The sequence below is a fragment of the Eublepharis macularius genome, chromosome 18 (genome assembly GCF_028583425.1).
Source record: "Eublepharis macularius isolate TG4126 chromosome 18, MPM_Emac_v1.0, whole genome shotgun sequence".
Taxonomy (NCBI): Eukaryota; Metazoa; Chordata; class Lepidosauria; order Squamata; family Eublepharidae; genus Eublepharis; species Eublepharis macularius.
The window spans coordinates 27,439,217-27,464,627 of NC_072807.1; the positions used below are offsets into that span (position 1 = coordinate 27,439,217).

The 25,411-nt window shown below is 42.2% G+C and overlaps 2 protein-coding genes across 3 annotated transcripts in view; one reads left to right on the forward strand and one right to left on the reverse strand.

Annotated features, from left to right (window-relative positions):
• Nucleotides 1-18,017, reverse strand: part of FGF7 (fibroblast growth factor 7) — a 45,874-nt gene extending 27,857 nt beyond the window's left edge. The window contains exons 1-2 of the mRNA XM_055002703.1: nucleotides 17,813-18,017; nucleotides 16,714-17,291 (exon numbers count right to left, since the gene is read on the reverse strand). Of these exons, the coding sequence (XP_054858678.1) occupies nucleotides 16,714-16,999 (286 nt within the window). The 5' untranslated portion in view covers nucleotides 17,000-17,291; nucleotides 17,813-18,017. The remainder of the gene's footprint in view (nucleotides 1-16,713; nucleotides 17,292-17,812) is intronic.
• The window catches only part of FAM227B (family with sequence similarity 227 member B), a 106,176-nt gene that overhangs the window by 55,188 nt on the left and 25,577 nt on the right, over nucleotides 1-25,411 (forward strand). The gene's annotated exons all lie outside the window — the stretch shown is intronic.

Consider the following 25,411-nt stretch of genomic DNA (forward strand, 5'->3'; position numbering starts at 1 on the left):
ATGCTGTGTTTAAATACCAAAGTCATCTGAAGATTATCTTGTTCAGCTCATTTACTACTCACTAAAAGGAACCCTTTCTTAAGATTCAGCTCAATGCCAACTGTTTTGGAAGGCTGATGTATTAATATCCCATATGCTGCCCTATTTTTGCCTCTGTAGTGCAAGGGAAATTGAGGATCTCATTTATTACTTCTTTAAATATCCCATTCATACATCAGCTGTCTGTCCCAGATGTTGCTGGGCAAAAAAAAGTGGGCCAGTCTTCAAAAACATGCCTTTTTAATAGTTAAGTATCAGAAAGTAACAACGCATTTGGCAGCGTTATTAAAATTTCCTGCTGCTTTTGTTAAATTATATGTTGTTAATTATTTTTGTGATGAAAGCTGTTTCTGCATCTGTTGCTGTATCTGTTTTTCTCGTTTGTTCCTTTTTTCTGGTTTGGCTAGTGGCAGATGGAGACAAACTTGAACAAACTGTTCAACAACTTCAGCTGCTCTGACACCCATAGGTGTGAAGAGATGCATTGAAAGGGAATAGTCCTTTCGTCTACACCAGTATCTACAGACAACGTTTTTTGAGGTCCAGCTAGAAATTTTGAACAAATATTGAGTGATTCCGCACACGTTGGATAATGCACTTCCAATCCTCTTTATAGATCATTTGGAACAGATTTTTTTGTGTGCGGAACGAATAATCCACCTCAAACGATTGATAAAGTGCATTGAAAGTGCATTATCCAACGTGTGTGGAATCAGCCACTGCCTAAGCACAGTGTCAAGGTCTATATTATTCTGAAATTAGGTTTCCCCCCAAAATCGGGGTAATTGGCTTATTGGAGTTTCTAGAGTGAAATAATTAAGTGGATTGCTTCATGACAGCTGGCCATGGAGGTCAAATACGTCATTGTTTAGTAGTGAAATCCTAAGCAGAGTTACTCCAGTCTAAGCCCGTTGAAATCAATGGGCTTAGACTGGAGTAACTCTGTTTAGGATTTGTCTGTAAGTATCTAAACTCTAATTCTCTCCCCAGTGTTTTAAGTGTTATTTTTATCCTTTGTATTTCTTTTATAGTCTGGTGTTAAATTATTGAAATGGCTTTTAGATGATATTTTAATTTGTATGTTTTAAATTTATTAGCCACTTTGGTTGCCCTGTGAGGGCAGAAAGGCAGGGTAAAAGAATGTAAACAAACAAACACTACAAATTTTGAGCACTAGGTTTCATCTTTTATATTTTTCCCACATGATGACCTGCAGTGCTGTCTTTAGCAACGGGGGGCTGCCACAACTTTTCCATTGGCAGGGTTCAGGACACACTCTCACCATGCTGAAGCCTTCCAGAGGCAAGAGTGAGGCCCATATGTTGAAACGAGGGAGAAAAATGAGAAGGACTGAATGGAGAAAAAGAGTCACTGAATCAGCTCTGCCATGGTGGGGGTAGGCAGTTGAGGGAAGACTTCTGCCAGTAGCATGCTTTTGAGCTGAGGCCTACTTCTGAGCAAGGCAAAGGAGATAGGAAATGGGTGTGGTTAAGAGTCCCAAATACAAGGCAGAGGAACAGAGTGGCTGAAAAAGGAAGGTGTTTGAGGCTTTCCCTAGTTGGAGAACATGCACCACAGGTTGGGAGGGGGGGCAGCCTTAGGCCCCCACCTCCCACATACACAGGTACGGTCACCGACATTACTTACTTGGGATATAATATTTGCAAATAATTAAGTAGGAAAAGGGTTTTGTTAGGGAAACCGGGAAATGGATGGGAGGCAGTGGGCCATGACCTGTACATCTTGTGCGTGTGCTCCACAGGCCCTCTTATGACATCACTTCCAGTTGAAATGGGAAACAGTGGCATTTCTTTGGAGCAAAACTGGTTCCAAGCACAGCGTTGTCACTGTTTGGAGCTGATGTGTCCCAAAAAAGACACCATTGCTTCAAGTTTCAACTGGAAGCAACATCATCAGAGGATGTCTCCAGCGTGCACGCACCATTTCACTGCGTGTTCATGGGCTCCCTTTCTGCCTGCTCCCTCCCTTGCTAGCCAGGTGAGAGGGCACAGGGGTAGGGGCTGGCATCCCTAGTTTAATTTCCCCAAATATCTATTTTTAGCATTTCCAATGTTTATGTTTTATTTTGCGTTTAGAATCAACCAACCCACCAACACTTAAAGGTTTTGAAAACTCTGCATGCATCCGCTGGTAAATGTATAAACTCTTCTTTCTTTGTGTGCGTGTGTACAAAATTGCTGCCAGTATTTTCCTTCTCATTTTTGTGTTTTGTTCTTCCTAAAAAATGAGAACCTAAAAACAAAATCAAAAGCTGTTAATAAATTTTAGCAAGGTGTTTATAGTTACAGAATTTGCTTCTTTTTTTTGCTGCAATTTGCAAAAGCAAACAATTAGTTTGTAGCTATGTTGTGAGAAAACAGCTGGAGAGGCTTTGTGGAAAGAAAGTTATTTTATATTAGGTACATCCCTGTGCCAACTATTCATAATAAATCATCAAGATGGGAGCTGGATTTAGATTTTATTTTTGGCTTTTTTTTTTTTTGCTTTGTTTTTCCGAACAGTTGCAAAGCAGGCAAAAAGAGGGGGGGAAGGGGTGGGAATATAGGTGAGGGGCACCTGGTATGGAGAGACGTTTTCTAGGGGCTGGGGGTATTTGATAGGGATAAAGCAGAGAGATGGGAGCCAGAAAGAGAAAAAGTCAGGATCGGACAGTAAAAATCATTTTCAGGGTTCCTGCTTGGTGTGCCGCAGCTTTAGGAAGCAAGGGGGACGAGCACCAGGGGCTGGGCCTTTACTGTTGTAGTGCCAAGACTGTGGAAACTCCTTCTCCACAGAAGCTCATCTGGTAATGAATGTGATGTCTCTTAGATGCCCAGCAAAAAGCTGTTATGCTTTTGGATTACTGTCCCATCTAATGTGGAGTGTTTAATGTTTTATATCTCTGCAGGTGTCTTGATGGTTTTTAAGCTTGGGGCACTTGCTTTTGATTTTTAACAGTGTTTATTTTGCTCAGATACATATATTTAGGCTACTTGTGGTATCCTTTTTATATATTTTATATATATCCTAAATTGCCTAGAGTTGCCAGCTCCAGGTTGGGAAATTCCTGGAGATTTGGGGGATAAAGCCTAGAGAAGGCAGGGTTTAGGGAGGAGAGAATTAAAGTGGGGTATAATGCCATAGAGTCCACCCTTCAAAGCAGCCACTTTCTCCAGAGGATCTAATCTCTGCGGCTGATAGATCAGTTGTAATTCTAGGAGATCTCCAGCCACCACCTGGAGGCTGGCAACCTTAGCCTTACACCATACTGTTGTAAGTCACCGGAATAATTTATTGAGAGAGAAAGATATAAGCTGCCACTGTGAGCTGTGACTCACAAAAGCTCATACCCTACCACAAATTTTGTTAGTCTTATAGGTGCTACTGGACTCTTGCTCTTTTCTACTGCTACAGACAGACTAACCCACCTTGAACTGTCACCATTGCTGGTGATAACTCCACTTGAATTTTTGCATGCATGTGTGTGGGGATTAACAAATGCCCATTTGTGTGCAAACATATTCAAGTATGTCCATTTGTACTTCTGTGTATATGGTACTCACTTTTAATTTTAATCACATGTGCATACAAATTTAAATGCTGAGAACAACAGATGTGGCAGAGAGACAGTAAAGTAGAGTGTGAGTACAAGTGACTTTCTTCATGTGGAGAACACTAAATTTTTCTCGCAAGGTTACCTGGGAAGTGAAGTCCAAGTGGTCCTTCCCCGCTCTGTTACAATTGCTGCCTGAAGAGCCACAAGAGGGCTTCGTTTGGGGCCGGCAGCTGCTACTTTCTGCAGGCTGCCTGCTCCCGGGGAGCTGCTCTGGAGAAAGCGCCAGCGTTGGTGAAGCATCAGCCGTAGTGACAGTGGAAGGATCTGCTGCAGATTCTTCTGCTGTCACTGCAGCTGAAGCTTCACTGACACTGCCGCTCCCAGAGCAGCTCCCCGGGAGCAGGCAGCCTGCAGGACGCCCTGGGAGAAAGTAGTAGCTGCCTGCCCCCAAACGAAGCCCTCTTGTGGCTCTTCAGGCAGCAATTCTAACAGAGCGGGGAAGGACCACTCGGACTTCACTTCCCAGGTAACCTTGCAAGAAAAATCTAGTGTTCTCCATGTGAAGAAAGTCACTTGTAGCTTTGCTCGTAGCTTCTGAGGAAGCCTCAAGGGAGGAGTGGACAAAGCAAGCTGTAGATTTTCTGAGCAGGTTTTAAAGGTGTACTTCCAAGGCCTGTATCAGCGAGTTCAGGGGTCTTACCTGAAAGTTTTAACACTGACCTCATAAAATCTAGAATCAGAAATGACTTTTTAAGCAAATTGTTAAACCACAGCAGCAGAATTTCTCAAGAGTTGCCTTGGGGGAGTCATTTTCTGATATAATCTGCTTGACTTGTATATACATTTGTCATTAGCTTAGTCCATCAGATCACTGGCAAAAAACCGCAGGCATGGATTATTTCCTTGCATCTGGCTATGGAAGAATGTCCCTCGAATAATAACGATTATAAGGAGTTACCCTCCACCTCCCTCCACCTTTCATCTTGCAAGGAATGCCGTCCGTGGGTGGAAGTGCACACTTAGAGGATGGGAGCATTTTGGCAGGTGCAGAATTCTAGGCAGTCTAGGTTGCAAACACTGTGTGAGGTGCTTGCTGGTTTCATTTGTATCAAAGCTTCTGATGGCGGGCCACTCAAGTTTCCATTAGAACCTTGTGGCAGAAGCTGCAGAAAGATGGATTGAATTACTGCATCCTTTGGCTGCCCTGCCTGCAACTTCTCCTGTGTCGGCACCACCCACATTCTTTGCTCTTCTGTCTGCCTTTGTGAACCTAAAAGAATAAGGGTGGTTTGGGAAGCTGGCTGCTGTATCCATCATCATGGTTTATGGTGGTACAGAAGTAAATTCATTCCAAGATGCCAGCCATTTCTTTTCTCTGAATCATCTACACAAACTCTCTATATTAGTGATTCCAACTGTTTTTCTCTTTTTTCCTTCAGCCCCCAGTAAGAGATAAGTATAAGAGGCTTTGCCTCTTTCAAACTCATTTGTTAAAGAAATGCACAGAATAATAAGTGGACTTTTCCTTCTTGTTGAAGTTTGAAACCAGTGGAGTCAAGCCTGCACAATTTGGGACCCACCAAGCTAAACACAACCCGTCAATCATGTATGAGCAGCTATAATTTTTTTCTCTGTCAACCTGGGATGGCACAAACCACTGTGTACCAAGTACCCAAGATGCCACAAGCCCTGATGGGCTACTTTTGCCATAGTGGGCCATACATTGCTTAAGAGTTAAGGGCTTCCCCACCATTAAGGTAACTCTTGTTTCCTTTCACAGAAGTGTATTTTTAAAATATCTGGTGTAAGGAACACAGCTTTCTTTGGAAGCTTTGCTTGGTTTAAAAAGCACAATTCAGTTGAAGGTCTACCCATTTTTGAAGAGTTAGCCCTTTAATTTGCTTTAAAAACTAATATTGTAATTCTGATTATTGGCTTCAACATTGCTTATTTATGTATGTTATTATTACGATACATGCTTCCATCTTTGCATAAGTTAGCAGGTCAGTCAAAAGTTCATCTGTAGGTCCCTTTTCAAATACTGACAGTTTGTATAGGAATAAACATAATTCCCCTTTTTTCTTGGTATAAACACACACACTTATTCAGTTTATCAGGCTTAGTCATAACCAAATGATCACATGTGCATCTGCGTGTTGTGAAGTGACTTATTAAAATTGACCTATAAATATAATGTAATAGCCTACATTGCTGGTCTGTACTTCTATGAAAATGTGTTACAGGCCAAAGGCCACTTTGCGTTCAGTGCTTCTCTAAGTAAAAGATGAGGAAAGCAGCCCTTTTTCTTTCCCACAGAACTGGTTGCTTGTTTATTGAAACTGTTTATATGATACTTCTCCTGTGTTCAACATACGTAGATAAAATAACTCCCAAACACTCCCAAACATCAAACCGTAACAATCAATAAACAACCCCCAGCCAAACACCAAATCAGCTAGATTCTCCAAATGTTCCATGAAATAAAAAGCAACTGATCTCGTTCAGAGTTCCCTTTAAACCCTATTTCAAATTCACCTAGAGCAGGCAGGGATACTGCTTCCCTGCAAAGTCTAAGGATTCTCCATCTATATCTATATCTCAGCTACAGGAATTCTCCATTAGCATCACCTCCTTAAGGGTTCAGTTTTAATCAGCCTGGTCTCCAAACAGGATGGAGACAGTGACTTCCAGATGTTTTGTTAAAGACCTGGGTATCTTCTTTATACCCGTGATGACCAATTCCAAACCTACAGATGGTCTCAATCAGTAGCTTCATATAAATGTTAATAATACTTAGACTTGTGGAACACACCATGCCCTGGTTCCCATAAGACTGAACTAGCTTCTCCAATGTCCGCTATCCCAGTGCAAGCGGATAGAAAAAAGCTGTCTTTGGAGAGTCACCCTCAACACTCAGCTCCAGTTGATTTAAAAAAAAAACATAACCCACACTATCAAAAGCCATAGATCACTAGCATAATCAGATAAATATTCCTTCTGTCATTTCCATGGGCAGAACATATTCTAAGACTTCTCAAGCCATTTCCACCCTTTAATCAGGCCAGAAACCAGATCGAAAAAAGGTCAAAGAACAATTTCTCATTTAGAAGCATTCTCCAAAAAAATTCCAGAAGAGCCTACAAAACCTTGGTGGTGGAAAGCACAGTTAAGTCATAGCTGACTTATGGCAACCCCTGGTGGGATTTTCAAGGCAAGAGACTGACAGAGGTGGTTTGGTATTGCCCGCTTCTAGTGTCCTGGTCTTCATTGGCAGTGTCTCATCCAATTATTAACGAAGGCCTGCTTAGCTTCCGATATCTAACAAGATCTGGCTTACCTGGCTATCCAGGTCAGGGTTATAAAATCTTGTCAGGGTTAAAAAAACCTTATGTCAGGGTTAGAAAATCTTATTCTACAACAAATATCAGTCTTTAAGATGCTGCTAGACTTCTTTTTTTTGTCTCCCCCACCCCCACCCCCAGAACCCAAGGAGGACATTAAACACTAGTCTAAAACTCTCAGGGTCTTACTTACGTAAGGTAAGTAGTAGACTGTACTTTCTCCCTAGCAACAGTAGGAATACGCACAGCCCTTTCTATAAGTTTGCTTACTCCTGAGAAAGTGCATATTGGACCTTTCTCACAAAAGATAAGAAAAGTTGGGAAAAGCTGAGCTCTAAGTCCACAGATTGCCCAGCAGGATCAGAGCTGAAGCCTGAACACACGCACGCACACACACACACACACGCACACACCGCCGTCCCCATTGTCACCTTTCCTGCCAACAGTCTTGTCTTTTCTGCCACCTCAACATTGTCAGAAGCAAAAGCTGTGCCTGCTTGTGTTCAGAAGAAAGTTGGAACGGCGTCTGGTAAAACGTACACGGAATCCCAGCGGAGCCCACTTTACGTTTTCTCAGCACGCTATCTGTTTAACCTCACACTAGTTTCAGTCCAGAAACTCCTGTCATATAGTTTGACATGTTTGAATAGAATCATGTTGCTTTATAAGAGGTGAGGATCTCAATCAACAGTATACTTAGAGTATCAACCTTGAAGAAATTCAGCAAAATACGGAGTCATTCCACATGTATGAGATGCATCCACTCGTCCTGTTAGAAGTTTATTTTTTTTTTCATTTCACAAGTGGAAATATAACAGATCAACAAATATGTTAATTTCATCGTGATTTTACTGCCTTTTAGTGAATCGTTACGTGCGGTTGTCAGCCACATCTGCGAATATCCCCTTCCAAGTTTTCAGCACCAGTTGTTGCACGGAGAATTTTTTCCATGCATACAAATGATGTCATGTGTTATGAAACTTCCATAGGCTTCAAAATACAGCAGCGATAGAACTGGGCCTTAGCCACTGTAGTGTGAATCTGTCATTTAGAATGGTAGCGCCAGAAATGTTTACTTTTCAAAAATTGACAAGTATGCAAGAAGTGGAAAAAAAGAGTCCTTTTCAATCTGCCTAAACTAAACAGAGTAATGAAGAAAGTATCCTAGTTCTGCTAGCAATACTTTATTTTTATTTTCTGCTTTGGTCTGAGTTTCTTGGTTCAGAAAACACAAATGTGTTAGCATGTGGCTGCTTTTAATGTGTGCAGCCTATGTGTTTATTTGGTTGGGCCTCAGCTTAAACAGAAAAGGTTTAACACATCATCCAATAATATGGAAATGGACCTACATGCTGCAGAATGCTGGAGCATTCCGGACCTCACACAGAAAAAACTTAAATCAATAAAAGGCAGCAGAAAGAAATCAAGCCAATAGCGATATGTGGAGACCACAAAATAAATTATTTTCCATTCTTGGCTTGCTATCAGTTCAGTTGCCTTGAGCTTAAAAAAAAAAGAGAAGAGCGGTGTGTGTAGGAGGGGATAGATTAGACGTATTTTAAACATTCCTTATTATGGTTGCTATCACTAACAACATTTGTACAGAACTTTTGTGAATTTAAAGAAGTTAACATGTATTCTAGTAATTCTTGCATCAGTCCTGTAAGACAGCTGAGTATTATTACTCACTTCTTTCAAATTAATAAGAGGTATTTTACCATTGCAAATTTCCCATTAAATTCAAAGGCCACTCTGCTCCATAATAAGGCTTGATTTGAATGCTCTGCTGGCAAGGGAAAAGCATTTCTTCGTAAGACCTTGTACTCATGCAGTGTCCCATTTATACTGAGCTGCTCTCTGTGTTTGGTTAGCACATCAGAGACTGTGGTAGCCCTAGCAGGTGATCCGCTGGTTGCCCCAATTAACCACACAAAGCCATTTTGCACAGGTCGCTCGATTTAAACAAATGCTGTGCAAGTGCCAAGTCCCACATGGGTGTGCTTTTCGCCTTGCCAGTATCATGGACACTGGGAAGTTGGCGTGGGGCATTTCCAGCTCACAGCTGTCACCATTAGCCAGGACTAATGCCCCAGTTCTGCTGACATTGTAGTGCAGATTTTTTAATTAGAAAATATTGAGTGTGGACTTTGTAGAGTTGGCACACCCACGGCAGGCAGGCAAGAAGGGAGGGCACAGAGAAAGAGACTTGAAACATTGGTTTGAGGTCAGGATTTTGTCTCACATCTGTTTCAGGCAATGCTGCTTCGATGGGAGTGGCTTTTGGCTCCCTCTCTGTCCTTTAGTTCCCAAAGCTGAAGAACAGTTATTTATGTCAGCTGCAGAGTGATTTCTTTGGGCTGCTGGTGGCCTGCTCCATCGTTATTCATCAAGTTTATTCTCTAGTCACCAACTTGATGTCTGAGAAGGAGCGTTGCTAGTAAAAGTCGGGTTGTGTGTGTGGTTTTTTTTTGCTGGTACTAATCCAAGAACTAAGACTGTTATCACAAATACGTAAATTGCTTATTGATTCAAAGCTTTAATTTATATCTGCTTCATAATGATGTATGTGCACACTGAATATTCACTACAGTGCTAAAATGTTAACTTTATGACCACAAAAGATGCCAAGATCCTTCCAGGGCTTAATTAAATAGGAGATGACAGGGCTGTACGCCTCAGAACTTCAGACTCTCACCCCCTATTCCAGTCGGAGTCTGTGGCTCGGTTGTAGAGAACCAGCTCTGCATGCAGAAAGTCCCAGGTTTAATCTCGGGCATCTCCAGTAAAACGGACCAGGTAGTAGATGATGTAGAAGACCTCTGCCTGACACCCTGGAGAGCAGCTGCGAGTCTGAGTAGATGATACTGACCATGATGGATTGATGGGCTGATTCTGTGTAAGGCAGCTTCATGTATTTGTGTGAGAGCTGGTGGGAAAGGCAATCAAGCACTCTTTCTTGCATTTCACACATTCCAAGCTCCAACAGTGGAACAAACGCAGGTTCTGGTAAGACAGCTCAAATTACGTCCTGGTTTCTTGAGGTTGAACACTGATCTCACCTGTTCAAGCTGCAGTTCATAGATGCCCACATCCTGTGGAAAAGCACATGCTATAGCAAAGCACTATCCCTCAAAGTCATGGCGGTTGTTATGGAGCCAGCTAGCTTTGTGCTGCTTACCAGAGTAATTCCCACCCACTGTCCCACTCCTTCCCTTACCTACCATATTTGGCTGGCCTCTATGGTGCTTTTGGTCTGATAAAGCCCCCAGAATGCCAAGCAAGGCTGGGGGAGGGAGACATGATCCCTCCCAGCCAGGGCTGTAGCACTGATATACTGCCCTATCCACAGACTTTAATTTCTGATATGCATGGATGGGTGGTGGTTAGAATAGGAACATTTCTTGTTAAAAAAAAAAATCAGTAGCAGCTGGTGTCCCCACTCCTCAAAATCCACACACTTCACCTACCCAACTCCTCCCAGCCCAGATTTCAAGGGATGGGTTTTTCAAGACTCACCCTTATTGTATTTAAGTAATGCAGAAAAAAAAGCTTCGGCTGATCTGATTGAGAAGACCAGAATGTTTAAATGTAGTTGGTGAATAAAAGTGAATTGTTAATATTTAGTCAAGGAAGGTGTTTATCCTAAGTAAAAGGCTCTGAACTTTAAAATTACTATCCTTACCAAATATCTATGTTTTTGATGCTACCTGTTCATACACACTAAGGCTTAGGGATAGTTTCAGGTGGGTAGCGATGTTGGTCCGTAGTAGAAGAGTAAGATTTTAGTCCAGTAGCACCTTAAAGACTGACTAGATTTTCAGGGTATGAGCTTTTGAGAGTCAGTGCTCTCTTTATCAGATATGTGGCATGGGAAAAGGTAGTAGTCCTTATAATCCAGGAAGAGAGAGGGAGTATTGCAAATTAGAGTATCAGGAAGCTAGATATAATACATGTACATGTTGTAATTAGCTTGATAGAGCATGAGAGCGAAGTGCAGAAAATTAGCATCTGTAGTGCGAGAAAAACCCAGTGTCCCAATTCAGTCGGGGTGTGTGTGTCCTTTGTTCCAAATTTGCAAATAAATTCAGCAAACACTTGGGCTTGATTAGAGGGTTCTACCGAAGACCTGCCGGGAAATAGGAAGGCTAGCAGGAGTTACAGGTGTTGGATGCAGAATCTGCGAGGCAAGGTAGGATACATGAAGCCTGTTGCCCAGGTAATGGGGATGCACTTCCTTTTCCCTGCCCCCAGCCCAGAGCTTTATTTGCCCTCAGTGATGCCATCACATTGTTGTAACTGACTGGCCGTGTGGTGCCATGCAGTTACATCATTATTTTCACTGTTTGATCCTCGGTCAGCTGAGATTACACAGTGAAGAATCCCATTCAAATGAAAGAAAAATGGTGCTGAAGCAGCACCTGCCCAAGGACAAAAAAACAGGAAAGCAGAATATAGGCCCACCCCCCCTGCCAACCCCCCCCCCCTTCTCCTCCTAACACTGCAAATACTTCAGTGAAAATCAACCTTCCTGAACTTTTGGCAATACTTCAACCATACTTTGCACAGATATATTCGTTTTATCAACTAAAGTGAAAAGCAACAAGGAGATGATCCATTCACCAGCGCGTAATAGTTCCTTTAGCCAAATGAGAGAAGAGTTTGCTTTGCTGCTGCATGTGTGTCTCAACTGTGTCTGTATACCAAGGCCAGCCACTCACCTCCTATATGGTACCTATCGTTGGTAAATCATGGTCGCTATTTAGCCCCTATTTTTCCATTTTACAAATGCCTTGTTAAATTGCATCCATCAGGGTTTAGCTGTCTCCCCAAAAGTTAACTGCCTGAGTGGTTACTGTATGTGTTTTGTCTCTACTGTGCATATGTGTATACTTAATATGTGCATGAGTGCTAAGGCACCAAGCAACACACAGCCTGCCACTTCATGCACTGCAGCTGCTAAACTGTATTTTGAACTGTAGATGACAAGTTGTAAGAAAATTTTCTGCTGTAGCTTTAAGCAAAAGAACAAAGTCCCTCTTAGCTTTTAAATCTGTGAGGGATGTGGTAGAGTAAATTAAATACAGCCTGCAGAGCGGAACCTTCATCGATATATAATAGTGTGTGCAAAGGGAGGGAATTAGTCAGTGATCGTTGGAATGAGAATTGGAATGTTACAAGCCTCTCTCTCTTTCTCTCTCTTCATCTGTAAAATATTGGGCGGGACACTGCTATCCATTTTGCATAATACCTAGATGAGCAATGGTTTTGCAAAGCCCAGTTTTAGTTATTAGTGGCTTGCCTGTGCATTTTGATGTTGGTGCAAAATGCACAGCTTTGCTGTGGGTAAATTCTGTGCTCTTCGGTACTCTTTGACAGTCTGCTTTTATATGGCAGATTGAAACCAGATAGCCCCCACATGTTCCAGCTTTAGAAATCTCCAATGTTAATCATGAGACAATCCAGACATGGCGATAGTGATGATGTCACACTTTCTGCCTGTGTTCATTGAGCACAAGGTCGAAGCAGGCAAATTGACCCTGGGTGACAGGAGTTAGCAGAGACTTCCAATAGTGTGTATTTCCAGAATGCCAGATTTAGTCTAAGATATTTAAAACGTGGGAATTCCTCTTGAAGCGAATGAGTAAATGGTGTATATGTGGTGGGGGAGTTAGCTTTCTCTTCAAGACAAGACTCGCCTTCTATCATGTAGCACATCCTAGATGTCGGGATGCTTTTCGTTTGGTCATCCAAAAAAGGTGAGAGCTTGTTTTTCAAATGTGGGAGGAAACTCCACAGGGCTGTGTGTTGTCTGAAATAAGTCTGTACAATCTGTGACCCGCCAAGCTGAACATCTGCCAGATGTCTGACATCTTGCCCCTTATTGGTTTTAGTACTCCCAGGCAGCCCACAAAAACGAGAGGTTTGCAGTGCAATCCTAGGCAGCTATACTTAGAACTAGTCCCAGTGTATTCATTGGGGCTTACTGCACTGATCCCCAGCTGTGCTGCCATACTCAGTTGGAAGTGCTGCTGTGTCCACCTTGTTGAGTCGCAAACTATTCATATTTGTTTAAAGACAGGTTAAGTTTGTGATGCAGCGTGTATGGCTGCCGGACTCCATAATAGCAACAACTACTATAAAAGCAACTGCCAAAGTTATTCAGAGACATTGTTTGAATGTTATTTGGAATAATATCATAGGAAAGCCCTCGACAATGCTTAGGTTATCCAAGTGCAGATGCTAGATATTCTCACAGATCAAGGCAGAGCCATAGCATAAACCTCTTTGCTGCCCAGAGTTTAAGGTCACTATTTAGGATTAGTGAAGTGGAACTTCACTGCAGGGCAGAACTGAATGAAGTTTCACATTTCGTTGAATATACTTGAGAATGTATTTTGAGGAGGTTTAGTTAAAGCTAGGAAGCCTTCAATTGCGATAGAATGCTAAGGGCGGAATGAGCTCTACTCCAGCCCTATTCATTTGTTACGATTTTGGCGGTCCATCCACATGTCAGGGAATATCATGCCACGTGCAATCCTGTCAGTACACAAAGTTGCCATTCTGTGTGAATAAGTTAATGTGTGTATTCTCCAGCTTTGATATGTGCTGTAGGAATGCATATTTGCACGTGCTGAAGCTGGAAAAGTCATGTATTGCCCTATTCACACAAAATAGTGACTGCATGTATTGGGAAGACTGCAGGTAGCGCATTCTCCCTGTGTGTGAGGTTGGAGCACCAAAATCATGATTGAATAGGCTGCCCAACTCCATAGCAGGTTTTTCTGTACAGAGTACACAAAAGCCAGGCTACAAACAAAATAGCACCACATCAAGGTTGCCCCAGGTGTCCTGACAGGGGAATAAATGTACTTCTATCCCCAGATATTGTTATAATGCTTCACAAAATGTGCACAGTGCTTTAGAGAGAAGAAAAAACTGACTCCCCCAATGAACTTACAGACTGAATTTTGACCATGTGGTAGACAGCAGAGAGAATGGAGGTTTGACATCAGGCCAAAGTGGAGAAGGTTACAGTAGTCAAGGCAGAAGTTAGACCCTAATAATGAAGTGTGATACATGCAGAGAATATCTTTTAAAGTACATTTTGACTGAGGTGTAAACCCACCCCTCCCAACATCCCACCTCTTCTTTGAGCACTTCTAGAAAGGAGTGGGAAGGAAATATTTTAAATGGGAGAATAAAAACCCATCTCAGTTGTAAGAGGAACACAGCTGAAGCACCAGACTAAAAATCAAAAGATACTCTTTATAAATGTATGCATCTTTGCAGTGTGTGTTGAACCCTGCAGAGTTCTTTGCTGTCATGAGCAGGCCATCCTGGAATCCTAGAGTTCTAATAGTCAGAAAATCCTCTTCTCATTTTCAGACTAATGAGCTAACTGCACATTATGCACAAATGTGTGCAACTAGGCCTCAATGCTGACTTAAAAGAAAAGGCAACTGCAGGGCGATTTTGAGCAGAGAAGCAATTTCTGTGCTCCAGATCATACCCACCACCAATGCTGCTCAGATAACAGGGAGAACGGGGATGCTCAGCCTTCTCGTTGTAAGTGTCCTAATATTTTAGAAGGATGTCTGAGGGTTGGGGGGGATGACTCCAGTCCTAAGGATCGCCAGCCTTTCCCCCTATTATTTAAGCGCTGACCACCAAGTAGTTTTCTACACTATGGGATTTAATATGTAAGTGCACATGTATTCTGAGCCTCAAGGCATAAAGACATGGGGTGGGGGGGAGGGGGAGTGGAACTTGAAACAGAGACAGCAGACTAGGAAAAATGTAATTAACACTTTCCCCCTTTTTAAATGAATGCTATCGTAGCTTTATTATTATTGCACACATTTGCATATATCTAGTTAGCCCCTATATGCTGCTTCGCAAGGCCAGATTAAGGTGACACTTCCTGTGAGGGAAGTGGGGCAAAGCTGTAAAGGATGCCACTGTAGTTGGAGTATAAGCCTCCGTTATCACTGCAATAGCTGTAATTAGGGAATAAGTTGCCTCTTTCTCAATATTCACTGGGTAGTCATTAGTTGCTCATAATGTAGGGTACGGAAGGGGCCTCTCCCAATATTTGATTGGATCTGGTTCAAGCATGAATCAAAATTCAGGTTTCCCTCATTTTTTGTTTTTGCATTAACCATGCTGTAGATCCCAGAGGAGAAAAATACATACTTAAATAACATACAGTGTAAAACAGCAGTTCTGTGCATGTTAAGTACATCCAATTTACATGAGTAAGATTTAGCTACATGAATCTATAGGTTGCAGTCAAATGTGCAGTCCCAACACTTTCTATTTGATGAACTAAGCATCATTCATTTCAAAGCATTTTTCTGTACACCAACCTCAGGCTTTGGAGTTACAGGAACAAACTTTTAACAAGACAAATATGAAACATTTAAGAAATACTGAGTGGAGCAGGGATTCAAGTTAAGCACATTTGTACCCTTCTTGGACAGGGTGAGGTGCTATAAACCCATCTAGGGAAACAGGAGGCAACAAATATAGACATAAGATATGACAGCTGGATTTGAGGGATATCGTACACATTTGCAAGAAATGATTCCACTTGGGCAAATTCTATTATCTGTAATTATTTTTGACCATATCAATGGAAGACTGCTGCAAAAGGTGGAAAGTAGGCTTGGTTTTAGAGGCTTAGGCTGATTTTTATCTGTTCTTTAATAATGGATTGCCTATCAGAATAAATTCAGCTCATGCCAAAATCATTTGTGAAAGATACGCAACTCACAGCTCATTGCAGTTTGACTCTAACAGCACAATTATTTAGGTGCTGCACTGGGTACAGAACAGTCTTTCAGGTTGCAATCCTAAGAATGCTGCCACGGAAGCCAGTTCTCTTGGATAAAATGGAACTCGCTTCTGAGTACAGCTGGTTAAGATTGCTTCCTCCCTTGCCTAAGTCAACATGTGCTACCATATCAAGCCACTATTTAATAGTATTTTAAAACTATATTCAACAAAAGCAGCTCATCTACGTATAATGATATTAAAATCCTGACAGAATACTTTCAAGAGGAGTGGACGGTACAGCAAGACTTCCATAAAAATTAACAAATTTTATGCCACTTTGCAAACTTTAACATGTTAAGGATAAAAATCACGGGTAGGTAATAACAGTATGGACTATGAAGTAAATTACTGTGCAATCCTAAACACAGTTACAGCGTTCTAAGCCCTTTGACTTCAATGGATGTAGAATGGTGCAACTGTGCTTAGGATAGAGACTTTATTCCAGATTTGACAAACTGTGAGAAGAACTTTGCAAGACACGGTTTTATCATTGTCCCCACATAATTTGGATTGCATGGGGGATATTTGCATATGAATTTAGAGACGTTAAATTATATTTACAGGTAGTCTTACATGCCACATGCATTCTCAAATGTTTCATAATTATTTTGTGAGTTTTGCGGTTTGAGACTTTAATACTTAACAACCTTAATTCACTTGTTATAACAGGCTTTCGCTGCTAATAGCTCCCAGCTGCAAGTAATACATTAGGAGATCTACAACATACTGGAATTGTATTATTTAAAATGACGCATTTCAAAATCAGTACCAAATGTCTTGCAGTATGATTAATAGAAAGGCATTCGTCCACTGGAATGGTCAGTGTGCTCTGAAATAACTGGGATGCCGTAAGTTGACCATGAAAAGAACAAAAAACAAATGCTTTCTGATAACTGACAAAGATACTAAATGTTCCATCCAAATTGCAGAGGAATTACTTACTGTAGTTGCTGTTCCGCTCCAGTACCCCTTTGATTTTGCCTCTCTTATCAATCTTGATATACCACTGAGTTCGACAGAAAAGTCTTCTCACTCGGACATTCCCCCCTTCCATATAATCATAGCTTCTGGTATGTCGCTCAGGGGTGGAACAGTTCACATTTGTAGCCATTTGCTCTGGGGTCATGTCATTGCAAGCGAATGATATGGCACTCACCAGGAAGATAATGTAAAAGTATGATCTGTAGAGCAAAGTTGGCAGGATCCATGACAATATCCATTTGTGCATTATAGTGCAGTGTTCTGGGTGCTCATGAACAACATAATGAAAAAAAAATCAGTCTTCAGTAGACAGTTGCTCCTTGGTCATTGGCTTGCCCTCTGCCTTCCCGCAAATTGTAAAGTGATTTAACCAACGGCTGCTCCCTCTTCTGAAACTCTGGTCTGTATGTTTCAAGATACAGGTGTCAGAGAGAGCTTTCCCGTAAGTCTTCTTTCTCCCGGGATATCCTTTTAAAGAAACAGGTTGCGAAAACCTTGGCTGCTGTGACCCCCTTTGTGACTTGAATTCACCACTTGCGCTGAAAGCAAAATATCTATGAGGAAACTGGTATGCATAAATTTCTACAGTCATTACATAAGCAAGGAGACTTAGCATTTATTCTGTAGATATAAAGCAGTGGGAAAGCAAAAAAAAAAAAAGTAATGTGGACATTCCCAGTTAGTTTCTGACTTTGACCCAGCATTTTAAGTGGTAATGGGCACCTTTTTTTTTTTGTTCTGCATTTTTATCGTAAGTCCAATGATTCAGCTGAATTGCCAAATCCTTCTGCAGAAATTGCCTATTGCGTCCTACTGCATTTAGTTGCTTCATCTATCTGACTTTTGCTAAAGAAATGTTCCAGTGTCTCAAGTATGATCGCAAGGGCAATCCAAATACACTTTAAGACCCTCTGCCCATATGCTCCCGGTTCTTTAAAAAATAATTTAAAAAAGACTGTCAAGAGCACTTCTTTCTGATACTATAAAATCACGAGGATGGAAAATACTGTTCGCAGCTAAGAAACGTTTTAAGGAGGTTTAAAGAAGACAGATGACTTACTTGCTCCTGTTGATAACAGCTGGACACACAAGTATTCCATTTCTGTTGTCTGCCTTTTGCAATGTGAGACTCTGTACTGTAGCTACAAACCTTCCTTGCTCAGAAGAGACTGCAACAGAATCATAATTGTTTCCATAAATCAACACACGCAAGAGGGTGTGTGCAAGCAAGTGTGTGTGTGCGTGCGTGCACACACACTTGTGTGTATCTGTGTGTGTGTGTGTTTGTATGTGTGTTGAGCCTGTTTCCCCCACCCCACCCCCTTTTTTAAAAGGAAAACCTTTGCTGACCTCACTTGGAAGCAATTAGGACTTAACCAGTCAGCTATTGGGCAAATGTATGAACAAAAATAAAACATTGTGTAGAATTCTGTGGTCATCAGAGGGAGCTATGGACACGGTTGATATGCTGAGTGTCAGATCTACCTCTGTTCTAGAGGAGCGGGGTTCTGTGATTCTCGAACTGACATGCTGCTGTCGGCAGCTCCTTGTTTACTAAAACACAGCCCCTTTCTGAAGCAAACATGCATATCTGGCGTCTCTTTTCCAAAGACTGCCCATGCAGGTTTCTGTTCTCTGTAGAGAACTTCAGACAGATGTTTTGCTTTTGTGGGAAAATGTTTATTTACACTTTTTGACGGTGTTTATTTACACTAAAATTAAGCTGTTATTCATGTTGCTAGATATCAGTATGCAAACTCCTCCCCCGCTGGGACACAGGTGCCCCCACTGAATACTCTGGGAATCTGAGAGGGCAAGACCGCAAAGTGCTGGCCACTGCAAGGAGTAGGAATTGCAAGTTATAGTATTGCCGATGATATGCACCATCAGAAAACTCCTGGCTTCGTGGAGGAGGATTGCCGAGGGATAGCTGTGCTAGTCTGTGACAGCAAAATTGAACAGAAGTTCAGTGGCATCTTAAGGATTGACTGCATGTATTTCCATACGAACTTTTGTAAGTCACAGCTCATGTCTTCGGAAGTTCTGAAGAAGTGAGCCAGGATTCACAAAAGCTCTTGTTGAAACCAATGTTTGTAAGTCTTTAAGGGGCCACTGGACTTTTTGATGAAGGAAGGACGGATTTTAATAATGTATAGGTTGGATCCAGACTAATTTGGCGATTCCCACCAATTATCCCTTCCCACTGCAGACTCCCCTCATGAGGGTCCTCTATCCTCCAGAAATGGCATTTTGTGCAGATCAATGTCAGAAAAGTTCGGTTCTGTTAATGGAAAATTTAGTGAAGATCCAACCTCATGATTATAAGGGTTATATTAGTATGGGCTTCCCCCACACCACCATTATTGGTGTCCAGGGTATGCCAACATGCTGTCTAAAGTTTTTGCTCCTCTAAATGCTTCAATACGAATGTACCGATTACATCTGTCTGCCTGCCTGTCTGCCTGCATCTCCCTAGCAGACTAATCTCCTGACTGTTAGCTGGGTAACAAAAATGCAAAGCATGCATACTGGGTGAGGGATACACTTCTGAGTAGCAGTGTGGGCGAGCAAGATCTTGGGATACAGGTGGATGGGAAGCTAAATATGAGCAGTCAGTGTGGTTCAGCAGCAAAAAAGGCGAACACAATCTTGGGGTGTATCAACAAAGGCATAACATCTAGATCATAGGATGTTATTGTACCACTTTATATCACATTGCTCAGACTCCATCTGGAGAATTGTCTGTAGTTTTGGAGGCCTCATTTCAAAAAGGATGTGGACAAATTGGAACAGATGCAGAAGAGAACAACTAGGATGATCGGGGCCTGGAGTCCAAGTCCTACAAGGAAAGACTAAGGAATCTGGGAATGTTCTGTTTGGAGAAGAGGAGGTTGAGGGGAGACATGATTACTCTCTTTTAAGTATTTCAAAGGTTGTCACTTAGAGGAGAGAAAGGAGCTGTTCCTGTTGACAACAGAGGATAGGACTCAAAACAATGGGTTTAAACTACAGGAGAGAAGGTACTGGCTGGACGTTAGGAAAAACTTCACCTTAAGAGTAATTCAACAGTGGAATTGGCTGCCTTAGGATGTGGTGGGTTCCACCTCAATGGCAGTCTTCTAGGAGCAGCTGGTCAAATACCTGTGAGGGATGTTTTGGGCTGTTCCTGCATTGAGCAGGGGGTTGATCTGTAAGACCACTTCCAACTCTATGATTCTGTGGTTAGTAACTAGTATTTCTGCATAGCTGGCGAGTTTATGCACTCCTCCATTGAAACAAGTTATCATATTATACCCAGGGCTTTTTTTCAGCTGGAACGCGGTGGAACTGAGTTCCGGCCCCTCTTGAAAATGGTCACATGGCCAGTGGCCCAGCCCCCTCATCGCCAGACAGAGGGGAGTTTAGATTGCCCTCCGCACCACTTGGCGTGGAGGGCAATCTAAACTCCCCTCTGTCTGGCGATGAGGGGGCGGGGCCACCGGCCATGTGACCATTTTCAAGAGGTGCCTCCTGCCAGGAGTTGCCCCCTGTGCTGGCAACCCACTGAGTTCCACCACCTCTTTTCCCAGAAAAAAAAGCCCTGACTATACCTGACGTTTCTTTTTCAGTGCCAGAAACTTCTTTCACAGGTGTCTCCCCCAGCTCTGGAAATAAATTGTTTGGTGAACACAGTATAATCAGAATGTCGTTAGACATCTTTCAGCTCAGATCTTTTATGTGACATTGACTATGAAATATTAAAAAGTAGTGTAAATCAGATGCCAGCGGGAAATTTAATCTGGAGCAACAAATTATTTTGCCATGGCTTGCAGCCACATCCACTTCCTATCAGCCCTCTTGTGTTCATGAGTGACCAACCTTTTTTTGTTCAACGTTCTGTCTTTTTATTTGTGTCTTAACTATGCAATAAATGTGTGTATATTATTGAGAAATGAGCACATCAGTGAATACCTAGTGTGAAAAATACTCTCTTCACCTGCTCTCTCAATTAATTGCAAACAGGCTTCAGCTGTAGTGTGGGTGGCATTTTTCCAGAACTCTTGGGCAGCGAGACATACACTGCCCCCGTGTAATCATTGTCCATATATGGTTCCATGACCTGTATATATTCATCTATTTTGTGCAGGGTAAACAGCTTGTGGGAAGGACTTAGCCCCCTCTCCCCATGTTTTAATCTGTATTCTTTTGCACAAGTTGTTTAAAAGAAACAAAAATCTACAGTGGGGGTTCCATACATGGAACTTTCAGCATCTTTTTTTTCATTTTGGGCCCCAGGGGCAGCATTTAGTAGGAGAGAGCAAAAGACTGGGAAAATGAAACAGTCGGCTCTCGGATAGTTTCAGTTTTGGCAAGACTAGAGCAGTATGATAAGGTAATTGGCTGTAGCTTCTTCTTCTACCTCATTGCTACTGTAGCATTGCAACACCGGACTGTCACACACACACACCCCACACACACACTCCTTTTAAGCAGGATGTGCACCGTTAACATGCATCCCAAGCATATAAAGCTAATTAATCCTATGTAACAATTGCTCGATGTGCGCAGCTAGTGAGCTGGTCGCATGTATGGATGCTCCTGATGAATTGAGTCTGGAAAATACAGAATGGGTGGGAGGCTCAAGTGAACGTATGATATTGTCCATCTTATTACAGCACCATCCTAAGCAGAGTTCCGCCCTTCTAAGCCCATTGACTTCAGTGAATTTAGAAGAGTGGAACTCTGCTTAGGGTGGCACTGTTAGACGGGCACACCTGCATCACCTTGATAAATATTACACTCCTTCTCCAGTCCCTTGACCATTCCACGTATACAGATGAGTAGTTAATGTGTGTAAAAGGTCAGCTGACTTATGTAAAATATTCCTGAACAACCATTGCAGGTGCCCAGGACATTTATTTCTTGGTATGGGTTAATGAAACCACATTCTTGGGATGTCGGTGGTTAATACAACTGTGTACTTGAAAGCATTTCCAAAGAGTAATATATATTGCAAAGTAGGGTCCAGAAGCTTCTACACATCCATGTTTGCTTTTGAAAATAGACATATTGATGGGCTACTTATTTGTACCTGCTGGCGATGGAGTTTCCTGAATGCTGTAGCAGTTTAGGATGATATAAAATAAACTTGGGTTTCTTTTTATGATAATTTATGTATTTATTTGCTCCAGCCTCTGAGCTTCAGCTGGAAGCAGCTACAGTGGGCTGTATTGAGAAGATGGTGCTGGATTGGGCCCAAAGTTCTGATTCTGAACTTTTTAAAAAAAAGTTGAAATACATTTCAAGTGGAATATATTTGGACTAGTAAGCAACTGAGGAGAAACCAACTATTGAAGACTGACTTTTTCATTATGTTAAAAAGCGCTTTTAAAATACTGCAAATTAAAGAGACTGAAAAATGAAGCCTAATTAACACAAATTCTACATCTAAGCACTACTAATTTATTGGATATTCTCATTATCTGGTAGTGTTCCACAATATAATAAACTCTCCATTGTTCAGGAACAGATCCTGAAATTCTTACCCAGGAAAGTTTTTCCTTTTGCCCTTTAACTCTTGCTGCATTTTCCTCATAGGGTCTTTATCTTCTGTTGTTTGGATGATCTCCTTAGTATCTTTTATTCTAGGTCACTGAGAAGTTTTGTGGAAGCAGTGATTTGGCAAGAGGTTTTGTAGAAGCAGTGACTTGCTGTTTTAATTTTCACTGGAATCAGACTGCAAATCTTCCTTCTTTTTCTTATTTGCCCTTCCTTGGCAAATGAATATGTGATATTTTCTCTGCTTTTCATGATCAAGGCAATATTTTTTACACAAACAGTTCATTGTCATGTCTTCTGTGCAGTCGCACATGGGAACTGCGCATGCGCAGGCCAGCTGCAGATGTTCTAAAGCTCCTAAAGTCGCGAGATGCTCACCTAGCCTTTTTGTGTGCTTTTCCCTCAGGCGCAGCTATAAAAGGCAGGGCGAGCAGCTCCCTCCTTTCGTTCTTCTTTAGCTGCTGCTGGAGAAGGATCTGTTCTTTGCTCTGCTCCTTGATTCCAAAGATAGATGCAAGTTCAGGCCTTTGACTCCATGATGTCAAAGGGGTGTTGAGGCTTAAAGCAGCTCTGTGGGAGTCAGCCTTGAAGGACTGTACCAACTTCGATCGAAACACCACAGATATTGAACCACAGTGCTCAAAACGGGCCTTCTCAGTTCCTCAAGCATGTTCAGCACCTATTACCACTCAGAACCAGTTGGTTCCAGCCGTGTCTTCGACAGTGCCACCTCTGTGCCAATCAGAGACATCTATGAAAAACGCTAAGCACAAGTATAAGCATGCTGATAACATACCAACTTCTAAGCTGCAGAAGAAAAAATGCTTGTCTTCAATTCTGACCACTTTGGTTGCATCAAGCCCACCCAGGGTTCCAAGGATGCCATCTCCAGCCACTAGACGGTGATCTGCTTCCACTCCATCCCTTTCTGAAGATGAGATACCTGAGGTCATGGAACTGTCTACATCCGTTTCTCCATTGTCACCATTACCAGTATGGCCTGTGGAAAGACAGAAGGGCTCCTTGACCCATCCAAGAATGAAAATCACATAGACTTGGCTCCTCACCATAGACATAATTGGTTCCATTACTCTCCTTATGGCTTCCTGTATCATTGCTAAGCTTAAGGGTTTGAAGCTTCACCAGGCATATATCTACCTCCTCATTACTTCTTCCATGAGGAAGACCCTTACATTGCGGTTTGCACAGAACCTAGAAGTAAAGCTAAACCTACATTGGTACAAGCCACAATTCCTGAACACAATGCTGTTCAAGAACCGACATTAAACCACAACACACAGTCTGATGACGGCTCTGACATCATTTCCGATCTTGTGTCAGAACCATCTCCATCAGAATTCCTTACTGAAGATTCTGCTGTCTCCGAGTGAGGATCTCCACTTGTCCACCAAGCAGTTAGTCCGGATGGCAAGATCCCTGGACATTGAGGTGACCTGCTCTGCTTTGACCTCATTGGATCTGGTCTTCAAGGTCCTTCACTCTCAAGCAGCTGGACCGATGGCATTTCCAATCATGCAAGGCATGCTCCCATGGACACATGGGAGCATTGTCTAGGTGGAGACTGCATGATGCATCCATACATTGTCTGGGAAGGCAGTGTTGTGACTGAGTGTCGCATGGGGATTGGCAACCTAGGCAAATGTTAAAATACCAGCCTTTATCCTGAGAGATAGCAGCCCTCTCTCATAATAAACCCTCACTGGCTTCTGAACTTAGTATCAGGCGAAAGTGACCAATTCCTCATTTGCTAACCTGCCAGACCATGCTGGGAATCCCAGTCTCTTAACCTTTCTGTAAGCCTTGTACTATGATAGCTCTGAGGCCCAAGAATTTCTCATCTATTTTGAGTTCCACTCACAGCCAGCTGCAGTTGTCTCCAGTTATGAATGATCAGTGGTTATCTGCATATAATCAGTCTGATAACAGGATTGAACAAGGTCCATGAAGAGAGCAATTTGGAGTACATCCATGTGGACTGAAGGAAGAGAAGACTTTGAATGAACTAAAACCACCCTGGGTGCCATTTTTATTTTATTGGTATTGAAGTAGTGCGTTAACTGGTGGTTTTCCCCATCTAATCAGCAACAAAATCCTCTTTTCTTCAGATGGAAATAAAATAAACACGTCAACTATGTTTGCTTACTATAGCCACTCTCTGAGCTGTCTGTTCTGTCTGGTGATGGAAACATAAAGGCTAGCTTAGCTTCTCTCCTCCTTCACTGACATACAAAATGTGGAAATGATATTGATAGGCAACTCTGTTTGAAACGGCTGTGCCGAATTTCCTAAACATTACCTGAGTGCCCTCCTATCCTAACTGCACCCTGCTGTGTGTAAGGAACATGTTTGCTTGCTTCAGATAGGAGATTTGAGAAGATGACAACTCTACTAGTTTGAAGGTGTCTGAAGAAGGGGAGCTCTGACTCTCGAAAGCTTGCACTCTGAAAATCTTGTTGGTCTCCAAGGTGCCACTGCACTCAAACCCTGCTGTTCTACTGCAGACCAACACAGCTACACATCTAAAACTCTATCAGTTGTGTTCTTAGACACCAGTAACTTCTTGCATTTCTGGTTGCCTAAACAGGTAACATGAAAAGTAATGCTGTCAAAAGAAGAGAGAGAGAAAGAGGTTTGTTTAGGATTTGCACAACAATCCTACCATGGAATCCATCAGTGCTGAATAAGGGTGTTTCTCCGTTGTGAAGTCCTTTGCCAGGTTGTGCCCCTCTTTGCTGCAGGATATATCCCTCAGCTGGCCATTTATCTTATGTGCTGGATACCCAAGAAGCCCCATGTAACAACTCAGCACACCCGCCGACACAGCTGCTGCCGACACAGTTTCAGGCACCCTTGCCCAACCTGTTTTGCCCTTGTTTGGAACGGTACGCTTGAGATTGTTCTCTAGCCTTTTTGCACAGACTGTAAAGTTAAACCTGTGCTAGGAATGCATGAACTAAGTTACAGATATATCATAAAACACATGACTAGCTGTTACAAAACTTCTAAACGGTATTATTGGGATATTTGAATTTGCTGAAGAGTTTATGTTTAAAATACTGGGATGACTTTTGGGGCTATTCAAGAACAGAATTCCACAAGT